Genomic DNA, 23,166 nt, shown 5'->3' on the forward strand with positions numbered 1-23,166 from the left:
CTCCCTCCCCACCTCTTAATAAAGCAAGCATTAGAGAATCGGCCTGATGTCTGCCTTAGACACTTACTGACCACAGAGGCAAACTTCAGCCTAAAGATTTAAGTTTTAAACCTCCCTCAACCTTTAGTCTCAACTACACAATAGGGCAAGAGATCACCCACCTCCAGGAGCTTGATAAAACAAGGGCCATTTCTAAAAGAAATACAAAAGTGCCAGCCATGTGTGTAATTTTAAATTTCCAAGAAGCCACATTAAGAAAAGGGAAAAGAGGGGTGCCTGGGTGGCTCAGTCAGCTAAGCATCTGCCTTCAGTTCAAGTCACAATCCCACGGTCCTGGGATCAAGTCCTGCATCGGGCTTCCTGCTCAACAGGGAGCCTGCTTCTCCCACTCCCTCTGCTGCTCCTCCTGCTTGTACTCTCTTGCTCTAATAAATAAATAAAATCTTTTTTAAAAAGTGAAAAGAAATAGGGTAATATTAATTTTAAAAATAAATTTCATTTAACCCAATATACCCAAAACATTATCATTTCAACATGTAATCAATACTTTAAAAATTACTGAAATGCTATATATTCTTTTTGTCATATTAATTCTTTGAAACCTGGTGTGTATTTTCCATGAACAGCATACCTCGATTCACAGCAGACTCTGTTTATTAGCTATAAAAGCTAGTATCATAACCTCTCTGCCTCAGCATCCTCAATTTAAAAATGGGAAAAACGGCATCTACCTTATAGAGCTGTACTGAATTTTAATAATATGCATAAAAGGGCTTAAGAATAGTACCTGGAAAATTATAAGTCCTCCATAAACATCAACTACCTTCATCATCATCATCCTCCATTTACTAGTTGAAGAAACTGAGCACATGAAGACACAAAGCGTATTTCCCAAGCTCATGAAGTAAATCAATGCTGCTTCTATTCTCTTTCAAACAGTTGTCTATCAAACCATGCAGGGCAGCTGGGAGCAATGGAAAATCTTTTTTTTTCCCCACTGAAGATTCCAAAGTACAAGCCAAATGGAGTTTGGGAGTTGACCCAAAAGGCAACATTCTTCAAAATGGCAGCTAAGAGAAATGCCATCCAGCTGTGTTATGCTAACACCCTTTTACCCCTACCCCTACCCCTAGCATCCATGCTAATCGGTGAAAAAGGTAGGACTCCTGAAGTTTCACTTTGCCTTATTTTGGGTTATTTTTGCTGTTGCTGCTGTCGTTGTTTTAGATGACCAGTAAGATTGAATATTCTTGCATACATCTGCAAAATGCCCAGCACCTGAGACCACCCAATCTTTGACATACTTGACCCAGCTCTTCAGGAGACTCAAAGGAGAGAAGCAGCAATATAGAAACAACAGCAGAATTGAAGGAACAATGGCCTAGAAATCAAGAAATCTGATTTCTAGACCAGGTTCTATGATCCAATCAATATATGACCTCGGACAACCCATTTAAACTCCAGAGCTATAATCTCAGTTTAAGATAAGGTCACCTGTAATATTCAGGACTAAGAATTAAAATGGAGTACGCCAGAGCAATAACTCAAGATGAAATTGCATCAGGTGTTAGCATTCTTGTTTTTCTCTCTTTAAGTGTTCTGGCGAAAAGTTCCTCTTTAAAAAAAAAAATGAGGACAAAGTTTGGAGATAATTTCCATTAATAACCAAGTAATTAAAATACCTAGAAAAGTAACGTTCACCTACGTGATATTTATGCTGCTGTCACTAAGATCCAATCATCATATCCTCCGAGGTTTAACAACTACAGGATATCAGCATAAACACAAAGGGGCATCAGTGACCACCTCCATGGATCTCCCCCCAGTCCCAAATGCCCTGGAGCAGGGTTTCTCAACTTCAGCAGCACTGACATCTTGGGTCAGGTAACTTTGTCCAGCGGGGAGGGGCATTGGCCTGGGCATTTTAAGATATTTAGCAGCTTCCCCAACTTCTACCCACTAGAAGCCAGTAACATCCCCCACAGCTCTGACAACCAATAATGCCTCCACACATTGTGGAGGGGCACAACTGCTCCCAGGTGAGAACCGCTACTATAGATCCCCCACCATGGATACCCTAAACACCTTTGTAATTAAGATTATATGGAGACTGGGGCACCTGGGTGGCTCAGTGGGTTAAAGCCTCTGCCTTCAGCTCAGGTACTGGGATGGAGCCCCACATCGGGCTCTCTGCTCTTCGAGGAGCCTGCTTCCTCCTCTCTCTCTGCCTGCCTTTCTGCCTACTTGTGATCTCTGCCTGTCAAATGAATAAATAAAGTCTTTTAAAAAAAAAGATTATAGAGAGACTGGGGCACCTGGGTGGCTCAGTAGGTTAAAGCCTCTGCCTTCAGCTCGGGTCCTGGGATAGAGCCCCGCATCGGGCTCTCTGCTCAGCAGGGAGCCTGCTTTTCCCCCCTCTCTCTTTCTGACTGCCTCTCTGCCTACTTGTGATCTCTGTCTGTCAAATAAATAAATAAAATATTTTTTTTAAAAAAGATTACATTCTATGAAAAAAAAATTAAAAAAAATAAAAAATAAAAAAAGATTATATGGAGACCAAAAAAAAAAAAAAAAGATTATACAGAGACCTGCAATTTTTGGTGCATCCTTACTGGTCACACAGCCTCGTTAATAGGATATGGAGTGATCAACTTCCATTAGCAATCTGGACCATCAAAAGGCATAACCTTTCCAGTTAATTTGCTTTTAGTACACATATAGTGGCCAGTAATTTTGTAAAATGACCCATTACAGTGCATGTAATAATCATTCATACATCTTTTACAGAGTCAAAATGTTTCCACACAAACAGTGGTGCTGGCAGCTAATATTTTAGATTAAGATATTTAAGTTTTAAAACCCATGATTTAGTCCTTTAATGGTAGCACCCTGGCTTTAATTTACTGATCAAAGTTTGCTTCCAAATGACTGGGCCCTATGCCTATTCAACCACCTTTTCATCTCAAGTTTTGACAGTGTTATTCTGTTTTCTTGGGTCTGTGCATACAAGCCAATTGAGAACTTATCAGTAGGATCAGTAGAACTTATCAATAGGATCACCCAAACATATAGGGAAGATCTACTCTTTAATACAGAACTCTTTAACACAGAAAGAAATACATATTAGACACAAAAGAACCACAGAATAGAAATAACCAGAGAAAGAATCACATCAACCACATGCCCAAAGTCATTCAGCTAACTAAATCTGTCATGCTGAGAGCGAAGCATAACAGTATCTTGATTGCAGCCACAGATGAAAAAACTACAGTTTAGGGCTCAATATATGGGTCTGGGACTCAACCCCCAGAAGAAAGTACACCAGCATGATCAATGGTGGTTACCTGTGAGGAGGAGGTTGAAGGGACACTTTCACTTTTTGCTCAAGATGCTTCTATATCATCTTTTCAAGATAACCATGTAATTGTGTATTACTTCTATAATTAAAAACCAAAAAAGCTAAATCCAGGAGAGAAGGTGAAATCTCAGAGGCAGAGAGTATATAGAGAGAAAAGGCAAAGAAATTGACACTCCCCAATATGGGCAGAATTAGCGGGCAGAAGAAAGCAAAAGCAAAGAAGCAGCAGGAGAGGCAGGCAGAAAGAGAACTAGGAGAATACAATAACTCTGTGGCCAAGGGAGGGAAGTTTCAAAAAGGAACTGAACTGTCAACAGAACCAAAAAGGGAAAGGGGGAGAACAGTAACATGGCAAGACAATTCAGATCTGAAAGAGGCTACTCAAAAATCATAACCTTCTCCCTACGTCATGTCCCTCAATCTTAGAAAATTGAGGCCCAGAAAGGTTAAGTGGCTAGCTAGACAGTTATTGGTAGCTAGGGGGCACCACAAAGGGAGATCACATGTTTACGGACAGGCTAGCAAATGGGTCCAGTGGAAAGGAAGATACCAGGAGAAAATGGGGCTAATGGGATAAGTAGTACCTGGAATAGACAGAAGAGAGGAAAAAGGAAGACAGAAGCAAACAAAAATAAGCCAACTTCTCCTCTGAAACTAGATGATTTGCTTCCTTTTTTGGGCGGTTGTTGAAGGTCAGGGGAATCACTCAGAGTACCTGGATTTCCCCAGAACTCCACCTTTCCTCTCTCACACTCTACATAGACCCTAGGCTCCATTAACCATCTATACACAAAAGAGTCCCAAATCTCTATTTAAGCCCAAACCCTCTCCTAAGCCCCAGACCCAGAGAAGATGAATCTATACTTGGATATTTATAGGCATCCAAACTGAAATTCCCCTCTCCACAATTCTACTACTGCTCCAGTGCTCTCTATCTCAAAGGTCCCACATCATGACTTTAGGCAGATTACTGAACATAATCTCTCATAACATCTTTGTAGGCAAGATAAAAAAAAATTGCTGGATGACAGTAAAGTCACAGTCACAGCTGCTAGAGACAGCCTTACCCAGTGAGTGTCCATTAATGGATTAATAGTAAGCTTCTAAGTCTTCAGTTAGCCTCTTTCAGCTCTATGCCAACTGTATCAGATACTAATAGTGACCCCTAATAATGCCCACCTCCTTGTGTTCATGCCCATGTATAATCCCCTTGCCTTGAGTGTGGAGGGACCTTGTAACTAGCTTCTAGCCAACAGAATACAGCAATGGCAATGCGAGATTACCCCCATGATTAGGCGTGTGTGTGTGTGTGTGTGTTCACAGTAGTCCCCCTCTCATCTATGGGGGATATGTTCCAAACCCCCAATGGATGCCTGAAATTATGGATAGTACCAAACCCTATATATACTATATTCTTTCTTATACATACATACATACCTATGATAAAGTTTAATGTATCAATAGAGGTTAACAGTCAATAATAAGGTTAATAAGAGGTTAATAATTAACTGTAAGAGGTTAATAATAACAAAAGAACAATTATAACAATAAACAATGATAAAAGTTTTGTGAATGTGCTCTCTCTCAAAATATCTAACTGTACTACACTTACCCCTTTTATCCTGTGATGTCATGAGATGACAACATGCCTACAGGATGAGATGAAAGGTGAACTGACTTTCTGGCTACATGTCAGAAAGATCATCTGCTTCCAAACTGAGCTGATCCCGGAAAACTGGAACCACGGAAGGCATAACCACAGGTAAGGCAAGACCACTGCGCATGGGATTCCTTCTTGCCGGTGTGACAGACTCCATCCCTTGCTGCTGTGCTGGAAGTGTCAACGGAAAGGGCCATGTGGCAGGGAATGACAGGTAGCCTCAGGGAGCCATCCTCCAACCTCATCCTCCAACCGCAAAGAACGAAATTCTGCCAACAGCTACGTAAACTTGGAAAAGGACGGCCAAGCCTCAGATGAGACTGTGATCTCAGCCAACACCTTGAATGTAGCCTGAGAAACTGAGCAAGGACCCAGCTAAGCCATGACAGAGTCATGACCCATGGAAACTGAGATAAGTGGGTACTGTTTTGAGCCACTAAATCTGTGGTCAGTTATTATGCCACAACAGAACACTAATACACCAAGCAATATTTTTTAATTACTTAAAGATATTTATGAAATATGTATGATAATGCTAAACCTAACAAGAAATAACAATTTTACTACATTAATGCTTAAAAAGAGTAAAAGCCAAGACAGAAAGGTTTTTTTTGTTTCTTTTTTAAGAAGAAGAAAAAGAGAGAGACAGACATATACTTGGAGAACAAACTAGGCCTTGGGCTCATTATGAGCTCAGAGTAAGATGTAGCTACCAAAAACCCAATGCTATTTGAGACCATATTAACAAAATATAATGTATAAAACAAAAGTAGAAGCAGTCTTATTGTGCCATATGAACTGGTCAGATCAAATTAATAAATATTTCCTGTGTGTCTTCAAGGCATTAGGAAGAATAGAGGGACATACACGTTCCTGTCCCTCGAGTATTTTTTACAGTATCTGTGGAGCTAAGATAAACATATTAAAAAGCCAAATCATAATATTTTAAAAAGCAGTTTAAAACAACTATAGAAAAAATGTTATAAAACAGGCATTAGAATTCATCTGTCAATTAGTTAAAGGTGTTCACAGAAGCAGGAGACAACACATCATTACCGATTTGATCATTATTGCTTTGCCAATAGAATATAAAAGTGACTGTACTCAACGCTGGGATTCAATTTCACATTACTGAGCACAAGCACTTGAAATTTGGAAAATAAAGGTTAAAGAGGTTAAAAAAACATTCAGACAACCTCTGCTATTTTGGAGAGTTTTTAGTGACAACACTACATTTTACAGGTAAGTAAATATGGGCAAAGGAGGATCAAATAATTTGTTTATGATTATAAGTCAGTAAGTCAATTGTACTGAGAAACAGATTTTCCCTTAAGTCTAGAATGCTAATGAAAACTCACATAAACTTTCCAGGTTACGACGGCTACTTTTGGCTAATGTGATGTTTTCACTAGAAGAATTTTGAGATCCTGAGTCGTCATTTACTCTTCTCCCTCCAAAGCTGACCAGTAGTCAAGGTTTGTCACTTCTTCCTTTGTGATGTTCCTCCCATTTATCCCCTCCTTTAAATCCCCGAAGTCAACAACTTATAACCAGACCCTTGTAATGTCCTGTCTGAATCTCTCTGGGCAATCTCCTAACTAATCACCCCATTTGTGGTATCTGCCTCCCACCTGTCTTGCATAGTAATAACCATGGCATTCTCTGCTCCAAGCCCAACTGCCCCCGTTGCTTACAGAATAAAGTACGGATCTCTTAGTTTGGGGGCTGCGGTTGGTTTCTAATTCTGGCTCTATCGCTTCCTAACTGTGTGACTTAGAACCTCCTTTCTCTCATTTGTTAACTAAGGGTAGTATCAACCGCCTCATCTATCCTGGTTTTTCTGAGTCTGTCCCTGTCTATATGCCTATACCATATGAATAGCAAACCACTCTTCACTCTCAGAAGTGTCTGAGTTTTGACAATAAATTGTGTGGCCAGTAAAGGGTTGCTAGAAGGATGTAATGAGACAATGCACATAAATATAACAGGCCTGGCATGATACTTTTTTCCCCATTCCCTCAAATGTACCTTGTGCTTTCCTGCCTGAAATTGTATCTCTAACATCAGCAACTATAGAAGAACTTTCCCCCTACTACATGGTCTGCCTCAGATGCTTCCCCCTCCCCTTTGTCTAAGTCCTACGGCATCCTAAACTTCTCTTCTAATGTGTATCTAACACTAGTTTGGGTCATGGTAATTTATGCACACGTTTTAACTGCCTCAGAGACTAGCTGTGGGGAAGACAGTGTCTGCTTCTGTTTCCTCTCAGTCGCACACATGACACCTAGTAGTGTCTTCCCCACAGAAGATATTCACTAAATGACATAATCCAATTCAGAAATAACCCAGACTTTTGGCCACAGACTTGCATTTCATTCCTCCATCCACACTTTATTTAAGCGTCTGCTATCTTATTCTCCTGAGATCATTGTACTTGCTCATTAGCACCATCATTAGAGTACCAATGGGACTCTAATAGAAAGCTTTCCTCTTTCACACCTGGCCGCCACCCTGACTGTCTTGGGGGTGATGGCAGAGCAGGAATTCTTGGAGCAATGGACTTAGGAATACAGAATAGCCGAGAGCACAGCTTCTTCAGGCAGACAGCCTTGGTTGGACCCAGGCTCTATCAGTTATAAGCTCAGAATCCACATAAAGGAAAAGTACATGTAAAGGAAAGTACATGGTAAATAATCGGTAAATGATAGCTATTATTTTTCTCTTCCCTTCCTTGACCTCAGTCAAATGAGAATACTTTACTATGAAGTGAGGCCTGTCAGCAACATTCTCTACATGAGGTAGCCAAGTACAGGCTCAGCACATACAAAGTCCAGCCCATTCATGGTTCAGGGTCTTCTTTCTAGGATGTCTGCTTTCTTCTCTCAGTTCCTCCCTCATTTATGCCAAGTCTAAGCTGGGGCCGTTTCTAACAGCTTCTCTGATCACCAGCAAGGACAAGAACCTTCCTGTCTGGTTCTCTAGGCATAAGATCCAGGTCCAGGTTCAGGTTCAACCTCAAACCACACTCTGGGCAGCTCCTCATGCTCTACACTTCCACATGCAAAAAATCTCTCAAAAACATCCTTTATGGGTCCCCTCTTTCTATACCAATCTATAGCCTGAAATTACTTATCCTCTTTTCTCACAATTGTTCCCATCACTCCAGTCTCTGCCACTAGCCCAATTATAGCTTATAGGTACAATTATACATCCAAGAATAAAACCTGTCTTGCTTCTTAATCCACTGGCTAAAATTCCAAATATTAGCAAACCAAAGTCATTTAAGACAACCTAGGGACCCTGGTCTCTAAACATATAGCTGAGTAAAGGAATTATTCATTATAGCAAATCAAGAGGACATTCATTTGAACATTCCTCTTCTCATACCTCAGGGAAAAGTGGTCTTTTTGTGGGGAGGTAAGCTAAAATGAGCTTAAAACATTTGAGGATTTAATAGAAACTTTATTATACAAATAGATAGCAACTTATATCTTCTTCATTTCAAACTAAGACTATACCTGCATTCCTCATCAGGACCTTGGGCAAAAAGCTCAAGAAATTGTAGCCTAGCATTCACTTAACAATATTTAAACAAGTCAAACAAGAACAACAGCTTTTTATCTAGACACGAAGACACTTAATTGTTTAATTGTGGCCTAGAATACAATTACTGTGTAACTTAGGTATTAAAATACCCACATATCAAAACTAATGACATAATTAAAACTGCTTCATCAAAAAAAGGAAAACCTAATAAAATCATGATTTTTTACCTAATTTTCTCTCACTTACTTTCTTAAAATGAAGCTTTAACAAAACCACAGCTCCCTTAAGCCCCCTGGCCATGATGATTCCCCAACAGTTTACAGAGGCCCTTGATTTGCCCAGACTCTGCCTCAACCATTATCATAACTTTTTATTCCTTAGTATAATAGTTCAAGAAAAGAACCAAGTGAGATATAGGTTTTATTTCAATTTTATTATTTAAAGGCATTTTGGCTTGCTGTAAACAAAGCATGCAATATAGAAAGATAGCAAGTGAAAATGAAAACCCCCTTGCCCTTCCAACCCCTAATTTCCAAGGTAATAACTGGTAACTGTTTCTCATGTATCCTTCCAGAAAATGTCTATGCATATGTAAATATACATATATACAAACTCATATCTGTCTATCCTTTCAGCCCCCCTTCCCATTGTACAGATGGGATCATACAATATCATTCTGCACCCATTTCTCCACTTCAAATATATCTTGGACACCATTCCCTTTCATGATATATACATCTACCTCATTCTTCTTAACACAATGCTCGGCATCCCACTGAGTGTGTATGTATGCCATGATTAACACAACCAGTCTCTCATGATGGGCACCAAGACTGTCAAGAGTGAAAGAGTTTCAGCAATGGAACACCTAACATCCTCATGAACAGTGACTTTTGTGTCGTTCCTTTTTAGAACAGATTGACTGCGACAAAAGACATACATATCTTATATTTTGATAAGAACTTTCAAACTGCCCTCCAAATGGGCCCTAACAATGTATTCTCCCACTGACTGCACAGACAGGGGCTTTGAAAGCAGTCACCTGGTCTAATGATGCTGTACTGTAAATAGAGAACTAGATGTTTAATGCAAAAATAGCAAAGCACTGGCGCACCTGGGTGGCTCAGTGGGTTAAGCCTCTGCCTTTGGCTCAGGTCATGATCTCAGGGTCCTGGGATCGAGCCCTGCATTGGGCTCTCTGCTCAGCAGAAAGCCTGCTTCCCCCTCTCTCTCTGTCTGCTATTCTGTCTACTTGTGATCTCTCTGTCAAATAAATAAATAAAATCTTTTAAAAAAAATAGCGAAGCACTGATGATTTTGTTACGTCTTTTATTTTAACACACCCTAGAAAACAACACCACAGTAGGTAGCAGCCACACCTCACCTCACCATGATGAACTCTGCCCTCATCCAAATGCCAAGTTCAAAGGGTACTATTCCTCAGCATTAATCCAGGTCCTAAATAATGAATTCCTTAGGTCTGGAGACTTACTGAGTGAATTCAGTGTAGAAAAGAAACCCACACTGCTCCTGGCAATATCACCCACAATGATCACTAACATCAGAAGTGCGACATAATAGGACATAAGATGGTTTCCACTCCTGAGTAATTAAAGTCACTGGCCATGAAGGCACACTTTGAATATGTAAGACTCAGTACACCAGCATATTGTGGGATGGGATAATCTGACTTAGAGATTGCTAGTTTAACAGAGAATCGGGGTTCATCCCCTAAGAGTGAACATTGATAAGCATCACCACACAGCATCCAATGTCTCATGTCTAGAATGACACTTATTTAACATTTTCTATTTTGCAAAACACCTTAGCATATCTTACCTCATTTAACCTTCATGGCCATCCTGGCAGGAAGGCAAAGTAATTATTACTCATTATTACTCACAAAGATTCCATGAACACATAGTATGTGCTGGGTACTCTCTGCTAGGTAGTCATATGAAGATGAATGAGACCCTCCCCTCATTCACTGTTGCCCTGCCCCATCTGACCTTCCCCCAAAGCCTTCCCATTGCACTGAGAATACTTAGTAACATGGCCCACTAACCCTGTGTGCCCAGAGCCTTCCCCATCCTTCCAGTTTCATCCCATGTCTCTGGATTTCTCATTCACCATCATCCAGCCACAGTGGACCACACTGGGGAAAAAGCCAGGTTCTTGCGCCTCAGGAACTTCCCCTTCATTTCCTTTGCCTGGGACGCCCAAACACACCCCCAACTCTTTGCCTAGACGGCTCCTGCTCATCTTTTGATCTCAGCTGAACCTGTCACCAGACTCCTCCTCCCAATAAGTTATGTTTCCTTTATTATTCTTTTCATAGGATTTTACTTCCTAGTGCTCATAATACCTCATAGTGAAATATTTGTGTATTTGTTTGCAATGCAACTCCACCACACGGCTGCAAGGCTTACGGAAGGCAAGAAAAGGGACTTTTGTGTTCACCGCTATAAACCCCAGTACCTGCCCAATGCTGTGCCTGGCACACAGCAGACCCGAAAAAAAAGTACCGAACGAATACAGCCAATGCCCTCAAGGGGTATATGATACAGTGGAGAAAGACACAAGGAAGGGAAAGAAGGCTCATTTTACCAGAGGATGGGAAAGACTACAGAGAAGAGATGACCCTAAGCTGATGGCTGAAAGGTAGACACTTGTCCGGAATGCAAACCTACTGAAATGACGTGGGCCATCAGGAGGCAACTGCAGGCAGAGAGGAGCAAAAGGCTGTGTCGTGCCTCTCAGACTTCCGGCTCTGATAGCCAGGTGGATGGTGGCACAATCATTCAGTGGAGAGAATGAGGCTCTATTATTATTATTACTTACTGCCAGGGTACAGGACCTGAGGTCTTGGCAGAGCTGGAAATCTGGATAGTGGCGATCTCTGTGCCCACCTGCCCCTCGCCACTCTCAAGCTAAACAGGAAAACTACGATTTTGACCTGGGAATACTCAGTGCTGAGCCATAGGTAGCCACAGCTGGCTCTTAGAGAAATATTTTCTGGGAGATTATTTTTGCTTACCCCCCCATCAACTCCCCCCTCTTCTGCCCCGCTAAGGACGTGTAGGAGGTGAGAGTGGAGACTGAAGAACCCTTCTCTTGGACCTGCCACAGGTGAAACACTCTGCCAGATAAAGAGAAAAAGGGGCAGTTTGCTCTGTGTCCTTACTCCTGCTCTAACAACGCGACTTTTGTTCGAGAGTTGTGTAGATACTAATGTTTTGGTCAACAGGCAGGAACAGATGGCTTCTCGCAGATGATGGTGGTCCAACTCTCAAGCCACACAGCGATCCTGATTTCACACTGAAGCTCTGTCATCAATCCACTAACTGCTTTGTGATGCTCCCCCGGCCTCCATGTGTTAGCTAAATCACCAGAGTGTTTACAAATACACTGTGATGTGCTAAGAAAAAAAAAATCTGTGAGGTCAAAACATACTTCCTTTAGATCGGGAGTTTCTCGTTGCTACTATCTGTTTTACTACAGTTTTCCTCTGCCTTATGTTCATGCTTACCCTGACATATTTTGCTACCTCATCTTATTATGTAATCCTACGTCAGATGAACGGTAATTTCCCAATTTTTGCACGATCTCCCTGCCTGTCCCCACTCTCACTCCCAAAAGAGTTTCTGGAGTCAATAGGAGAGACGGCCAAAAATCACAAGAGTGCTTGAGGAAGTACTAGTAGCAAAAAAACTGCTCTGACCAAAGGCTTGGGGGTCTTGGGTTCTTTTTTTTTTTTAATGTTGGGGGAGGGCAGAGAGTGCCTGAAGAAATTGTCCAGAAGCCCACACAATTCACTCCTCATTCATGACACTATTGCTGTATATTGCATTTTCAAATAACTTATTTTTTTAATTTTATTTATTTATTTGACAGAGATCACAGGTAGGCAAAGAGGCAGGTAGAGAGAGAGAGGAAGGGAAGCAGGCTCCCTGCTGAGCAGAGAGCCCGATGCGGGGCTCAATCCCAGGACCCTGGGATCATGACCTGAGCTGAAGGGAGAGGCTTTAACCCACTGAGCCACCCAGGTGCCCACTTATTTTTTATTATAAAAGTAATACATACTCATTGTATAAAATCTGGAAAATAAAAGACCGAAAAAGAGGGGAAAAAAGTGCATCCTACTACCTGGAGATAGCCACTTTAACAACTTTGGTTCCTTCCATTCCATATTTATCATTACATTCACAGGTGTGTATGTAACATGTGAACACACAGAAATACATATAATCCCACACTTAAAAAGACAGAAATGGAATAGTACCATATTTTTCCACTGTATCATGAAGATTTTTCTCAACATAAGTCTTGATATTTAATGGCCAGATGTTTTACTATGTGGACTTGCCTTAATTTTCTCACACTCCCCTACTATGGAAACTATGTCTTTAGTTTTTCACTATTATAAATATGACAGTATGTAAAGTTGTGCACATATATCAGAGATTTCCTTCAGAAGTTACACTTTTTTTAAAAAATTAGCAAGGAATCCATATTATTTACAGAAAAATTGGAAGATACAAATAAGCAAAAACAACTGTCAAATAAGCAAAAAAAGTCAACTGTAATTTCTTTTTTAATACTTTTGTGTACATCCCCTCAGATTTTCCTTTATATCATACGCACATAGACACAAACACATATATTAAAATGGGGTCATACTGGGACCTGGGTGGCTCAGTGTGTTAAGCCTCTGCCTTCAGCTCAGGGCATGACCTCAGGATCCTGGATCGAGCCCCACATTGGGCTCTCTGCTCAGAGGGGAGCCTGCTTCCCCCTCTGTCTCTCTGCCTGCCTCTCTGCCTGCTTATGATCTCTCTCTCTAATAAGTAAATAAAATCTTATAAAAAATGGGGTCATATTATTAAGAAATAATAGTTACTAATAATAGTTACCATGTATTCACTACTACCACATGCCAGCCACTGTGATTTCCTCATATTCCCACCACCTACCCTCTCTGTGTTAGCTCCACCATTCCCAAACTTGTCTACACACTGAAGTCACCCGGGGAGCTTCAAAACTCCTGAAGGCTGCATCCAGTCCCCAAAGATTATGGCTTTTAATCAGCTGGGTGAGACCTGCACCTGGGAGGGTTTAAGAGCTCCCCAGGTGATCCTAGTGGGTGTACGAGTTGGGAACTATTGGGTTCACTGCTATTTTTTCCCTTTCTTACTAACAACATCACCCAGCTGATAAAGCTGGGATTTCAACCCATCTCTAAGCCCAGAGCCCAGACTTTTTTTTTAAGATCTATTTATTTATTTGTCAGAGAGAGAGAGAGAGAGAGAGCAAGCAAGCAAACAGGGGGAGCAGCAGGCAGAGGGAGAAGCAAGCTCCCCACTGAGCAAGGAGCCTGATACGGGACTCAATCCCAGGACCCCAGGATCATGACCTGAGCAGAAGGCAAACGCCCAGCCAACTGAGCCACCCAGGCATCCCAACATTTTTTTCTTTTCTTTTCTTTCTTTCTTTCTTTTTTTTTTTTTTTTTTTTGAGTATGGTTGACACACAATGTTAGATTAGTTTCAGGTGTACAATACAGTGAGCCCACAAGTCTATCCCTTATGCTGTGCTTCACCTCAAGTATAGCTCTCATCTGTCACCACGCAACTGTCACCACACAACAGTCACCACACAACTGTCACCATGCAATGGTGTGTTACTATACCACTGACTATATTCCCTATGCTGTGCCTTTCATCCCCGGAGCCAAGACTTTTAACTATGGATAATCTGGGATCTGCTTCCCCCACCACCACTCACATAACATCACACTACGGACCTATGTTCTATGTTAATAAGGAGAACTCAACATTATCCTTTTTGGTAACTATAGTATTCCACTGCATCGCTCTCTCAGAATGCAAACGTTACCAATTTTTTCCCCACTCCCGCAATGAATATCCTTATTGACATACCTTTGTGCACATCCTTAATTACTTCCTTGGGATAAATTCCGCCCCCCCCCCCCCGCAAAAAAACAATGCTGGGTCAAAAGGTAAATATGGTTGTTTTTTTTTAAGATTTTATTTATTTATTTGATAAAGAGAGATCACAAGCAGGCAGAGAGGCAGGCAGAGAGAGAAAGGAGGAAGCAGACTCCCTGCTGAGCAGAGATCCCGATGTGGGACTCGATCCCAGGACCCTGAGATCATGACCTGAGCCGAAGGCAGCGGCTTAACCCACTGAGCCACCCAGGCAACCCGGTAAATATGGTTTTTAAAGCTTCTGATAAACACTGCCAAACTCATGTTCCCACTAGAAGTGTATCAGAATGCCTGCTTCCTCATGTCCTTGGCAGCACGGAGTTGTGTCATTCCTTTTTGATTTTTGCAAATTATATTGGAGAAAATGGTATGCCATCCTAAATCTCCTTTGACTACTACTGAGAACATTTTTCACATTAATGGGCCATTTAGATTTCTTCTTTTATGTATTTTCCTATTCCCATCCTTTGCTAGTCGAGCACTTATGTTTTTCTTATTGCTCTGTAAGTCTTTATGTATTTATGTATTAAGAATAATGAGTCTTGTTGCAATTGCTTCCAGTTTTCTCATTAACTGTATGGTTTTTGGAGGAACTTTTAAATTTTCATATAGTTTATTATATTGTTTTATTCATTATTTTACCTTTAATATTATGCATGCAAATATCTTCCCTACCCCACAATTATATGTTCTCCTATATTTCTGAGTTCCGTTACCATCTCTTTTTTAAAAAGTTTTAATTCTTTAATGTAGCCATTCCCAAACAGAATTACTGAGCAGAATTGCTTACAGAGGTTTGTTGTTTGTTTGTTTTTTTAAATGCTCAGGTCCCAAGACTGAACCACAATTTAGGGGCCTAAGACCTGAGCAGGCACCTTTCTAAAAGCACTACAGACAATTCTGAGGCACACCCTCCTAAAAAGAAACACTATTTTCATCTTCTAAATTTATATTGGTGTCATTTTTTCCAAATTACTTCGGGACATTTGTTCAATAAATCATTTTGTGAATTTGAAATGTTCCCTTTATCCTAGTTGGCAAGCTCCATGAAAGCAGAGACCGTACCCGTTTTACTAACCACAGCACCTCCAGGGCTCAGCACAGTGCCTGGTGCAAGCTGGTGCCTAATGACAACCAAATAAAGAAATAACACCTGACCACACATCTCCAACCTCATCCCATCCCAAACTGGCTAGTCCTCTTGTCAATAATTCTTGACCATTAGACCAAGAAAACTGATGGTATTGATGATGACCCTGAGTTACCAAAAATATTAAATTTGGCCCAGTAGACTCTATTTAAAGGAGCCAGGAAATGTGTTAGTGGGCTTCATCGAATGAAGTCAATAATGCCAGCCATGTTTTAAGAGGTACGGGAATTCTGATAAAATTCTCCAAGGAAGGGTGCCCCTGGGTGTCTCAGTGAGTTAAAGCCTCTGCCATCGGCTCAGGTCATGATCCCAGGGTCCTGGGATCAAGCCCCGCAACCAAGCTCTCTGCTCAGAAGGGAGCCTGCTTCCCCCCGCCCTCTCTGCCTGCCTCTCTACCTACTTGTGATCTCTGTCAAATAAATAAATAAAAATCTTTTAAAAAAGAAAAAAATTTTCTCCAAGGAGGAGCTAGACAACATTGACCCCAGAGGCTGAGACCTGGCTTCCTCTGGCTCTTAGAGTTCCTCAACTAGCTCTAGAAACTGACTCAGAGCTTCCTTGAGCTGAGAACAGACTCACACATTCCCTCTTCCGTGAGCCCATGGAAAGAAAATTGAAATAGGGAACCAGGACACCTGGGTTTTAGTCCTGTCACCACTATCAACCTGTCTGAGTATGGGCATGTCACTTAACCTCTGGGGTTGGGCTAGATGTTTTCTAAGGATGCTTTAGAGGTTTTCTAAGAATTGAAACCTCTACTTAAAGACCCAAACAGATGACCACAGGGCAGGGCTTCCAAGGACAACCTGAAACTCCCTCCACAGAACAGGGCCTCGGGCCCACCTCAGGCTAGAGCAAAATAATAGTGACAACAATAGCAGTAGTCATATAAGTAGTAGTCATAGTAATGGTAGTAACAACAGCAGCTACTGCTAAATTTTAATGACCACTTACTATATGCTGGCAATATTCTGTCTTACTACTAAAAATAAAGGTATACACTTAACACGGCACTTACGAAGTCCTAAGTGCTTTACGTAGATTAATCTTCAAAATGACCCTATAAGATGAGTTCTATTATTATTCTCATTTTACAAAGGCGGAAACTGAGGAAATCTGAGAAACAGAGAGGTTAAGGGACTTGCCCAAGGTCTCACAACTATCATGTGATAGAACCAGCAGAAGCAAACCTAAAACCGTATTTTTAACCACACAGCCAGCTACACTATCATTATACTACACTTGTCAGTTCAGAGGTTGCACAACAACAAAGAATAAGTCACAATTATAGGGAATACTCCCCTCTTCAGTAATGGTAGAAAAATTCGGTTTTACTCCAATGTCATTTTAAGCAGATCCAGTTTCAGGGCTGAGAGAGCAAAATACATTATTTATTAAGAAAATGGGCCATTTTATTAAGAACTGGCACCCATTAAAATGTTTTTATTAGAAAATAAATAAATCATTAACTACTAACGACGTTTCCCATTAAACAGAGAAAAAAACACAAGCTCTTTCTGCGTCATTCCGAACAAAACTTTAGATCCCCACCTGCACCAACTTCAGTTCTCTACTCCCAGCACTATCTTTTAATCATGGACCTGACAGCCCACAGGTGTCCCAAGCAAAAGAGGCCAAACCAAAGTCAGTACTCTAACTTCCCATCATCCCCATGCCCTTGTGACCTCCTCCCATGGTCAGCTCTGTGGCTGGCATCACCAGCCCCAAACACCCTAACTGGGTGTCAGCCTGGGCTGTCCCCCAGCCACATCCAGTCACAGGACAGTTCTAGAATTCATCCCGTGGCTCTCCGCCCCTGCTTCTGCTCAGACCACCACCTCCTTCCCTCAACTACTCTACCAGAAACCTTCCAACCGGTTCTTGGTTTGCTTTCTCTCTAGCTCCAACTTCACCTTAACACTGCTGCCAAAGTAATCTTTCTAAAACAAAATCTGATTATGTTACTTCCCTGTTTAGAATCTTTGTCTCCCGGATAAAGTGTAAAATCCTTCCTAGAACATACAAGGTTCTTTATTATCTGGCCTCTGACTACCTTCCCAGCTTCATCCGAGGTCGTGGCCCACACATCTCACACAAGGCAAACGGAGTAACTTGGAAGTTCCCAAACAGTGCTTCTCTGTCCTGCCCAGAATGCAATTCTCTCATTTGCCCATATGGCAAACTCCCACTCATTTTTTTCAGATCAGCTCAAAATTCAAAATTCGGCATGCTTTTCTCTAGGCTTCCGTCACATTTTGCACCTCTCCCTATTCCGACACTTAATTCAACCTAACCCAATTATTTGTTTAGATGTCGCTCTTTCCCATAAGATGAGGAGCCTTCTAGGTCTCTGTTCTACGCATCTCTGTACCATGCTTGCTGAATAAAAGAACGTCTCAGGATTTGAACAGGAATTTCCAAACTGCTCCTGATCGGCATCCACTGTGTTCGTCAAAGCAAAGCAATACAGGCCAAATCCCATTTCTTTTTTCTTTTTTTTAAGATTTTATTTATTTGTCCGAGAGAAAGTATGAGGAAACAAGCAGGGAGAAGGGCAGGCAGATAGAGAAGCAGACTCCCTGCTGAGCAAGGAACCTGATGTGGGGCTCAATCCCACATGACCTGAGCTAAAGGCAGATGCTTAACCAACTGAGCCTCCCAGGCATCCCCAAATCCCATTTCAATAAACATCTTCAAACTGACAATCCTTGTACATCAAAACTATGTTACTTTTGTGTGCCTTCACACTTGAAGGCATAACCAGCAGGAGACAGTTTTAACAGATACTTCAGAGAACCAACAAACCTACCTGTTGAAAATTTATAGCTATTCAAGTTCTTGCATATTCTGCTCCACCTAAGTGGTCCTTAACCTTTTATGGGTCATAGACCAGTTTGGGCAGCATTTGTCTATCATTTCTTAAACCCACATGCCCTTTGGAGAAACATAAAAATCCCACATACCCCCAGAAATGCTGATATAGTCTCCCAAAGGCACAGTCCTCATCCCCACCAAAAATAAAAAATAACTTCGTACGTGGTAGGAATTCTCAGGTTCACAAGAGATGTAAACCCATCAGGCAAGATATCATTGAGTTTTGCTCTTGGGTAGTTCACATTGTTAAAATAGGAATTTTCCTTGTATCACCAAATATAAACATTATAACAGTAAATATGCTTTAAAGTCTTTATGGGGAAGAGGAAGCCAGAGAGGTGCTGACATCTGTCTCCCCCACTATCAGAACCTTATGATAGGAATTTGCCGGAAACAAATGAAAAACACAAATATGAAAAAAAAATCCTCTGTTTCCTCACATATAACACCCCACAAGCACATGTTCAAACGAAGGGAGTTCTTTGAAATGCTTCTGGCATTACATTTTCCAGCTTACTTCCCTCTCCCTACCCCTCCACCCCTACCTTAAAATTCATTAAACTTCTAGCTAGCAGCAACTTCTTTTAAATTAATATCCTTTGTCCTTGTGGAGACAAAGGGTTAAATTAAAGAAACAGCTGGCTGCCTGCCACTGGCTTGGGGGGGTTGGGTTGGGATGGAGGACAGAGGAGGAGGAAAAACCAGTCAGAGAAATAAGTGCTGATCTCTTACCCTGCCACATGGCCATCTTGATCCTGTCCTCTCCCACGTTGGGGGTCACACACTCAGTTTCCCAAATTCCTCCAGTTTTATAAGGAGGCTTGAATGGGATGTAGATGGAACAGCAGCTGCGTGGCCTTGTTTCCTGCAAGCAGCTCACGCCCTGAACCTGAAAATGTGAACAGAAAAATGAATACCTAAATGAAAAAAAAAAACATTTCAAATCCTTAAAAGTTACCTCCTGTCCCTCTTTAAACCTCTCTTTCGAGGATATGCACACAGGGGCAATGTCAAGTTTCTCCCAGCAAGGTATCGCCTTAAAAAGACAGAATGGGGGGGGTGGCGCCTGGGTGGCTCAGTGGGTTAAAGCCTCTGCCTTCAGCTCAGGTCATGATCCCAGGGTCCTGGGACCAAACCGAGCCCCGCAATGGGCTCTCTGCTCAGGGGGGAACCTGCTTCCCCCTCTCTCTCTGCCTGCCTCTCTGCCTACTTGGGATCTCTGTCGAATAAATAAATAAAATCTTTAAAACAGAAAAAGAATGGGAAGATCTAGAGTCAGTTACTATGGACACTGAGTGCTGTCCAATTCTGCACGAAACAATGGATCTTCAGTAAATGGGTTTCAGAATCTCAAAGGATGGGTGGTTGAGTGAGATAACCACTAAATGTTCTTTCCTACTCTGAAGTTCCACAGTGTAGGGAATGAAGAACCAATGCCCTCACCTACCCACCCCCCAACACCAACTTTACATTAAAAAATTAGTAGAAAGGAGGGGCGCCTGGGTGGCTCAGTGGGTTAAGCCTCTGCCTTCGTCTCAGGTCATGATCCCAGGGTCCTGGGATCCAGCCTCGCATCGGGCTCTCTGCTCTGCAGGGAGCCTGCTTCCTCCTCTCTCTCTGCCTGCCTCTCTGCCTACTTGTGATCTCTGTCAGAGAAATAAAGAAAAAATCTTAAAAAAAATTAGTAGAAAGGAAAACAAATTTTGTAATACTTCAAGTTTTAGAACAGCCCCTGTATCAGGACGGAAAAGAAAGGAAGCATAATAAAGAAAAGAACAATGCCCTTTGGGTCATGATTCTTCCTTTATGATTCGTTATACTTTCCCACACTTTGCCAATGTCCTATAGGAAGCATATACTTCTTTCATATTCAGGAGAAAGAAGAACCAAAGACAAAAAAAAGTAAAAACAGAATGCTAATTTAAGTACAACCAAATTAATTCAGCTAATTCCTAAATTTACAGCGTCCAAGTCAGTCTTAGGGACAACACAATTTTCAAGGATAGGAAAGGAGCTAGGAATGAGAAGGAGGCGAAGAAGTATCTACTTCATTTGATTCAGAGGCTTAATATATTAAACAAAGTGCTGGCCGCTTAAGTTCTTAATTGATAAACTGGTCTTCCTTATTTAGCATACAAGCCATCTGCTTTGTCTAAGAAAAAGTCCTCACCTTTTTGAGTTGGTCAACATGAAATTACATTCTGCGATTTCCATCGCTTAGACCAGCAACACCTCCACCCTCGAAGTGAAAATGCCAACACACATACACTGAAGAGTAATATGAACTTGAGAATCATCATTTTGGTCTTTCTTAAGGACTTTTTTTTTAAGGACAAGAGTGTCAATGTGTACACAGTCCCAAAAGCACCCATAGAGAAAAAACAATGCTTTAGATAAGGAAAGGTTTGCAAAGTCCAAGAAAACTTAGGAACTCACAAGTCCAATGATGAATTCACCAGGAAAAAGCGCTCTGATGACTTATCTGGAACCTGGGACAGTTTGTTTTGGTTTGTCTTCCCACCCCCCCCTTATTTCGCGTACAGTTAAGTAGTGGTCCACGCCTCATGGGACCAGGCGAAATTTAACATCTCTGAAGTTAAACCCGGGTAGTTGCTAATAAATTTATGAAGATGACTGTAAAGCAGATTCTTACTGGATTTTTATGCTCCACGGTTGTCGACTTCCTCACTTATTCGGGGTAGCTTACACTGACGTATCTCACGGGCACACGGACAACTTCGCTTGGCACTCCAGGAAACTGATTTGCTCTGAAATATTAAGAAAGGTAAACGTGCATCAGCGTGAAGGTAAAGCTTTCCCCTTCGCAGTGAAGGCGCTCCAGCGCAAGCCTAGAAAGCCTGGAGAGAACAAGCTACCCGCTTGAATGGGGGGGGGGGAGAGGAAAACTCGCAGCACCGACTTTTCTGAGAGCCCAGAGTCCACTTCGCAAAGACCCACACAAACCTGCGAGTCCAGAGCAGGAGGAAGAAGAACGGGGCCTCGACAGAGCTTCACCAACCAAAACCACTCTGCCCCAGTCCTGGAAAGGGGACGCCTTGCAGCCAGCCTCCCCCCCATTCAAAAGCGGGACGGGCTTGGCGCCGCTCCGCGAGAAAACTTCACTGGGACAGCGCAGGGACCCTGGCTCGCAGAATAGGGCAGGGCTCGCGGGAAGATGCCGCCCTGCACTGGCTAGAACTAGCCGGTCTAACTCCTCCGAGTGCCAGGCGGCGGCGGCCGGGCAAGGGGAACCCCCATCTCCGGGGGGCCGAGCCAGCGGAGGAACGCTTCCCCCGTGTCGCTGCTCTCTGGAGGTGCTCCGCGAGCCGGCCGGGGGGCCAGCGGCCCACGAAGGACCTGTTGGGAAAGCGACAGCCCATCTGTCTTTACCTGTCGCCGAGGTCGGGGGCGGCGGAGCCCGTGTCGACCGCCGGCCGGCCGAGCGCTCAGACGGCTCTGGCGTCCAGGACCAAGCTGAGCTAGCACCCCACGTAGCCGGCAGAGCTTCATTCACAGCCCAGCCGGGAGGAGGGGGAGCGGAGCGGGCGCGCGGCTCATGTGACAGGCGCCTCTCAAGTGTCGGCCAAGCAGAGCCAAGGTCTGCGCGTGCGCGCCCCGGCCGGCCTTCTCCCGGCACCTCGGCCCAGCCCCGGCTGGGGGTGAGGCGAGCAGGGGAGGTGGCCAGGCGGAGAAAGCGGCGAAGGAGGAGTTTCCGCATGCGCAGCCGCGGTAGGTCGGCCCCGCTTGCTGCCATATTTAATGAGGACTGGGCGGGTCCTTAACTCAGTGCAGGGCGTGCCAATTGCTCTTGATAAAGAAACGCTCCTTTATGTTTCACCGTTTCCAGCCTGGGCTACGGTTCTTTGGGGTTTTGTCCTTAGAATGGAACTGTTTATCCTGAACTTCTGGTCCACGGAACAACTAGTAGTAATCTAATACTAATTACATTAGCTCACATATTTGGAGCCTCTAATTATGTGCCAGGCACTGCTCTAAGCCCTTAACTCATTTTCATCTCATTTAATGCCCTCAATAACCGCCCTGGGGTACGTACTATTATTCTCCACTTTTATTCATGAGAAAACGGAGGCACAAAAAGATTAAGTAACATGCCTGAGCTCATATAAGAGGAGTAAGAATAATGATGGAATATAGTGATGCTCTTAACAATCAACTGGATCTTCATTGCAACATTGGATAATCTACGCAGCAGTTTTCAAGGAGGCTCAGAAAAAGCAAAAATCAGGACGCCTGGGTGGCTCAGTCGGTTGGGCTGCTGACTTCAGCTCGGGTCATGATCCCACAGTCCTGGAATCGAGTCCCACATCAGGCTCCTTGCTTGGCGGAGAGCCTGCTTCTCTCTACGCCTTTGCCTGCTTGTGCGCGCTGTCTCTCTCTGACAAATAAATAAAATCTTTAAAAAAAAAAAAAAGAAAGAAAAGAAAAAGCAAAAATCACAGGCCTCACTTAAGTGGCAGAACTGAGCGTCCACCCCAGGTCTACCTAGGATTGTAAGAAACAGCCCCTCATTTTACAGAAAAGAAAATAGGCCAGAGGAGTGCATTGGCTT

General features: G+C 42.6%; 1 protein-coding gene across 1 annotated transcript in view; it reads right to left on the minus strand.

The window, feature by feature from the left end:
* The window catches only part of CLCN5 (chloride voltage-gated channel 5), a 149,111-nt gene extending 126,923 nt beyond the window's left edge, over nucleotides 1–22,188 (minus strand). The window contains exons 1-3 of the mRNA XM_044235720.1: nucleotides 21,987–22,188; nucleotides 21,250–21,364; nucleotides 19,329–19,485 (exon numbers count right to left, since the gene is read on the minus strand). Coding sequence (XP_044091655.1) covers nucleotides 19,329–19,344 — 16 coding nt within the window. The 5' untranslated portion in view covers nucleotides 19,345–19,485; nucleotides 21,250–21,364; nucleotides 21,987–22,188. The remainder of the gene's footprint in view (nucleotides 1–19,328; nucleotides 19,486–21,249; nucleotides 21,365–21,986) is intronic.
* Nucleotides 22,189–23,166: the final 978 nt, after the last annotated feature.

This window comes from Neovison vison, chromosome X, assembly GCF_020171115.1.
Source record: "Neovison vison isolate M4711 chromosome X, ASM_NN_V1, whole genome shotgun sequence".
NCBI lineage: Eukaryota > Metazoa > Chordata > Mammalia > Carnivora > Mustelidae > Neogale > Neogale vison.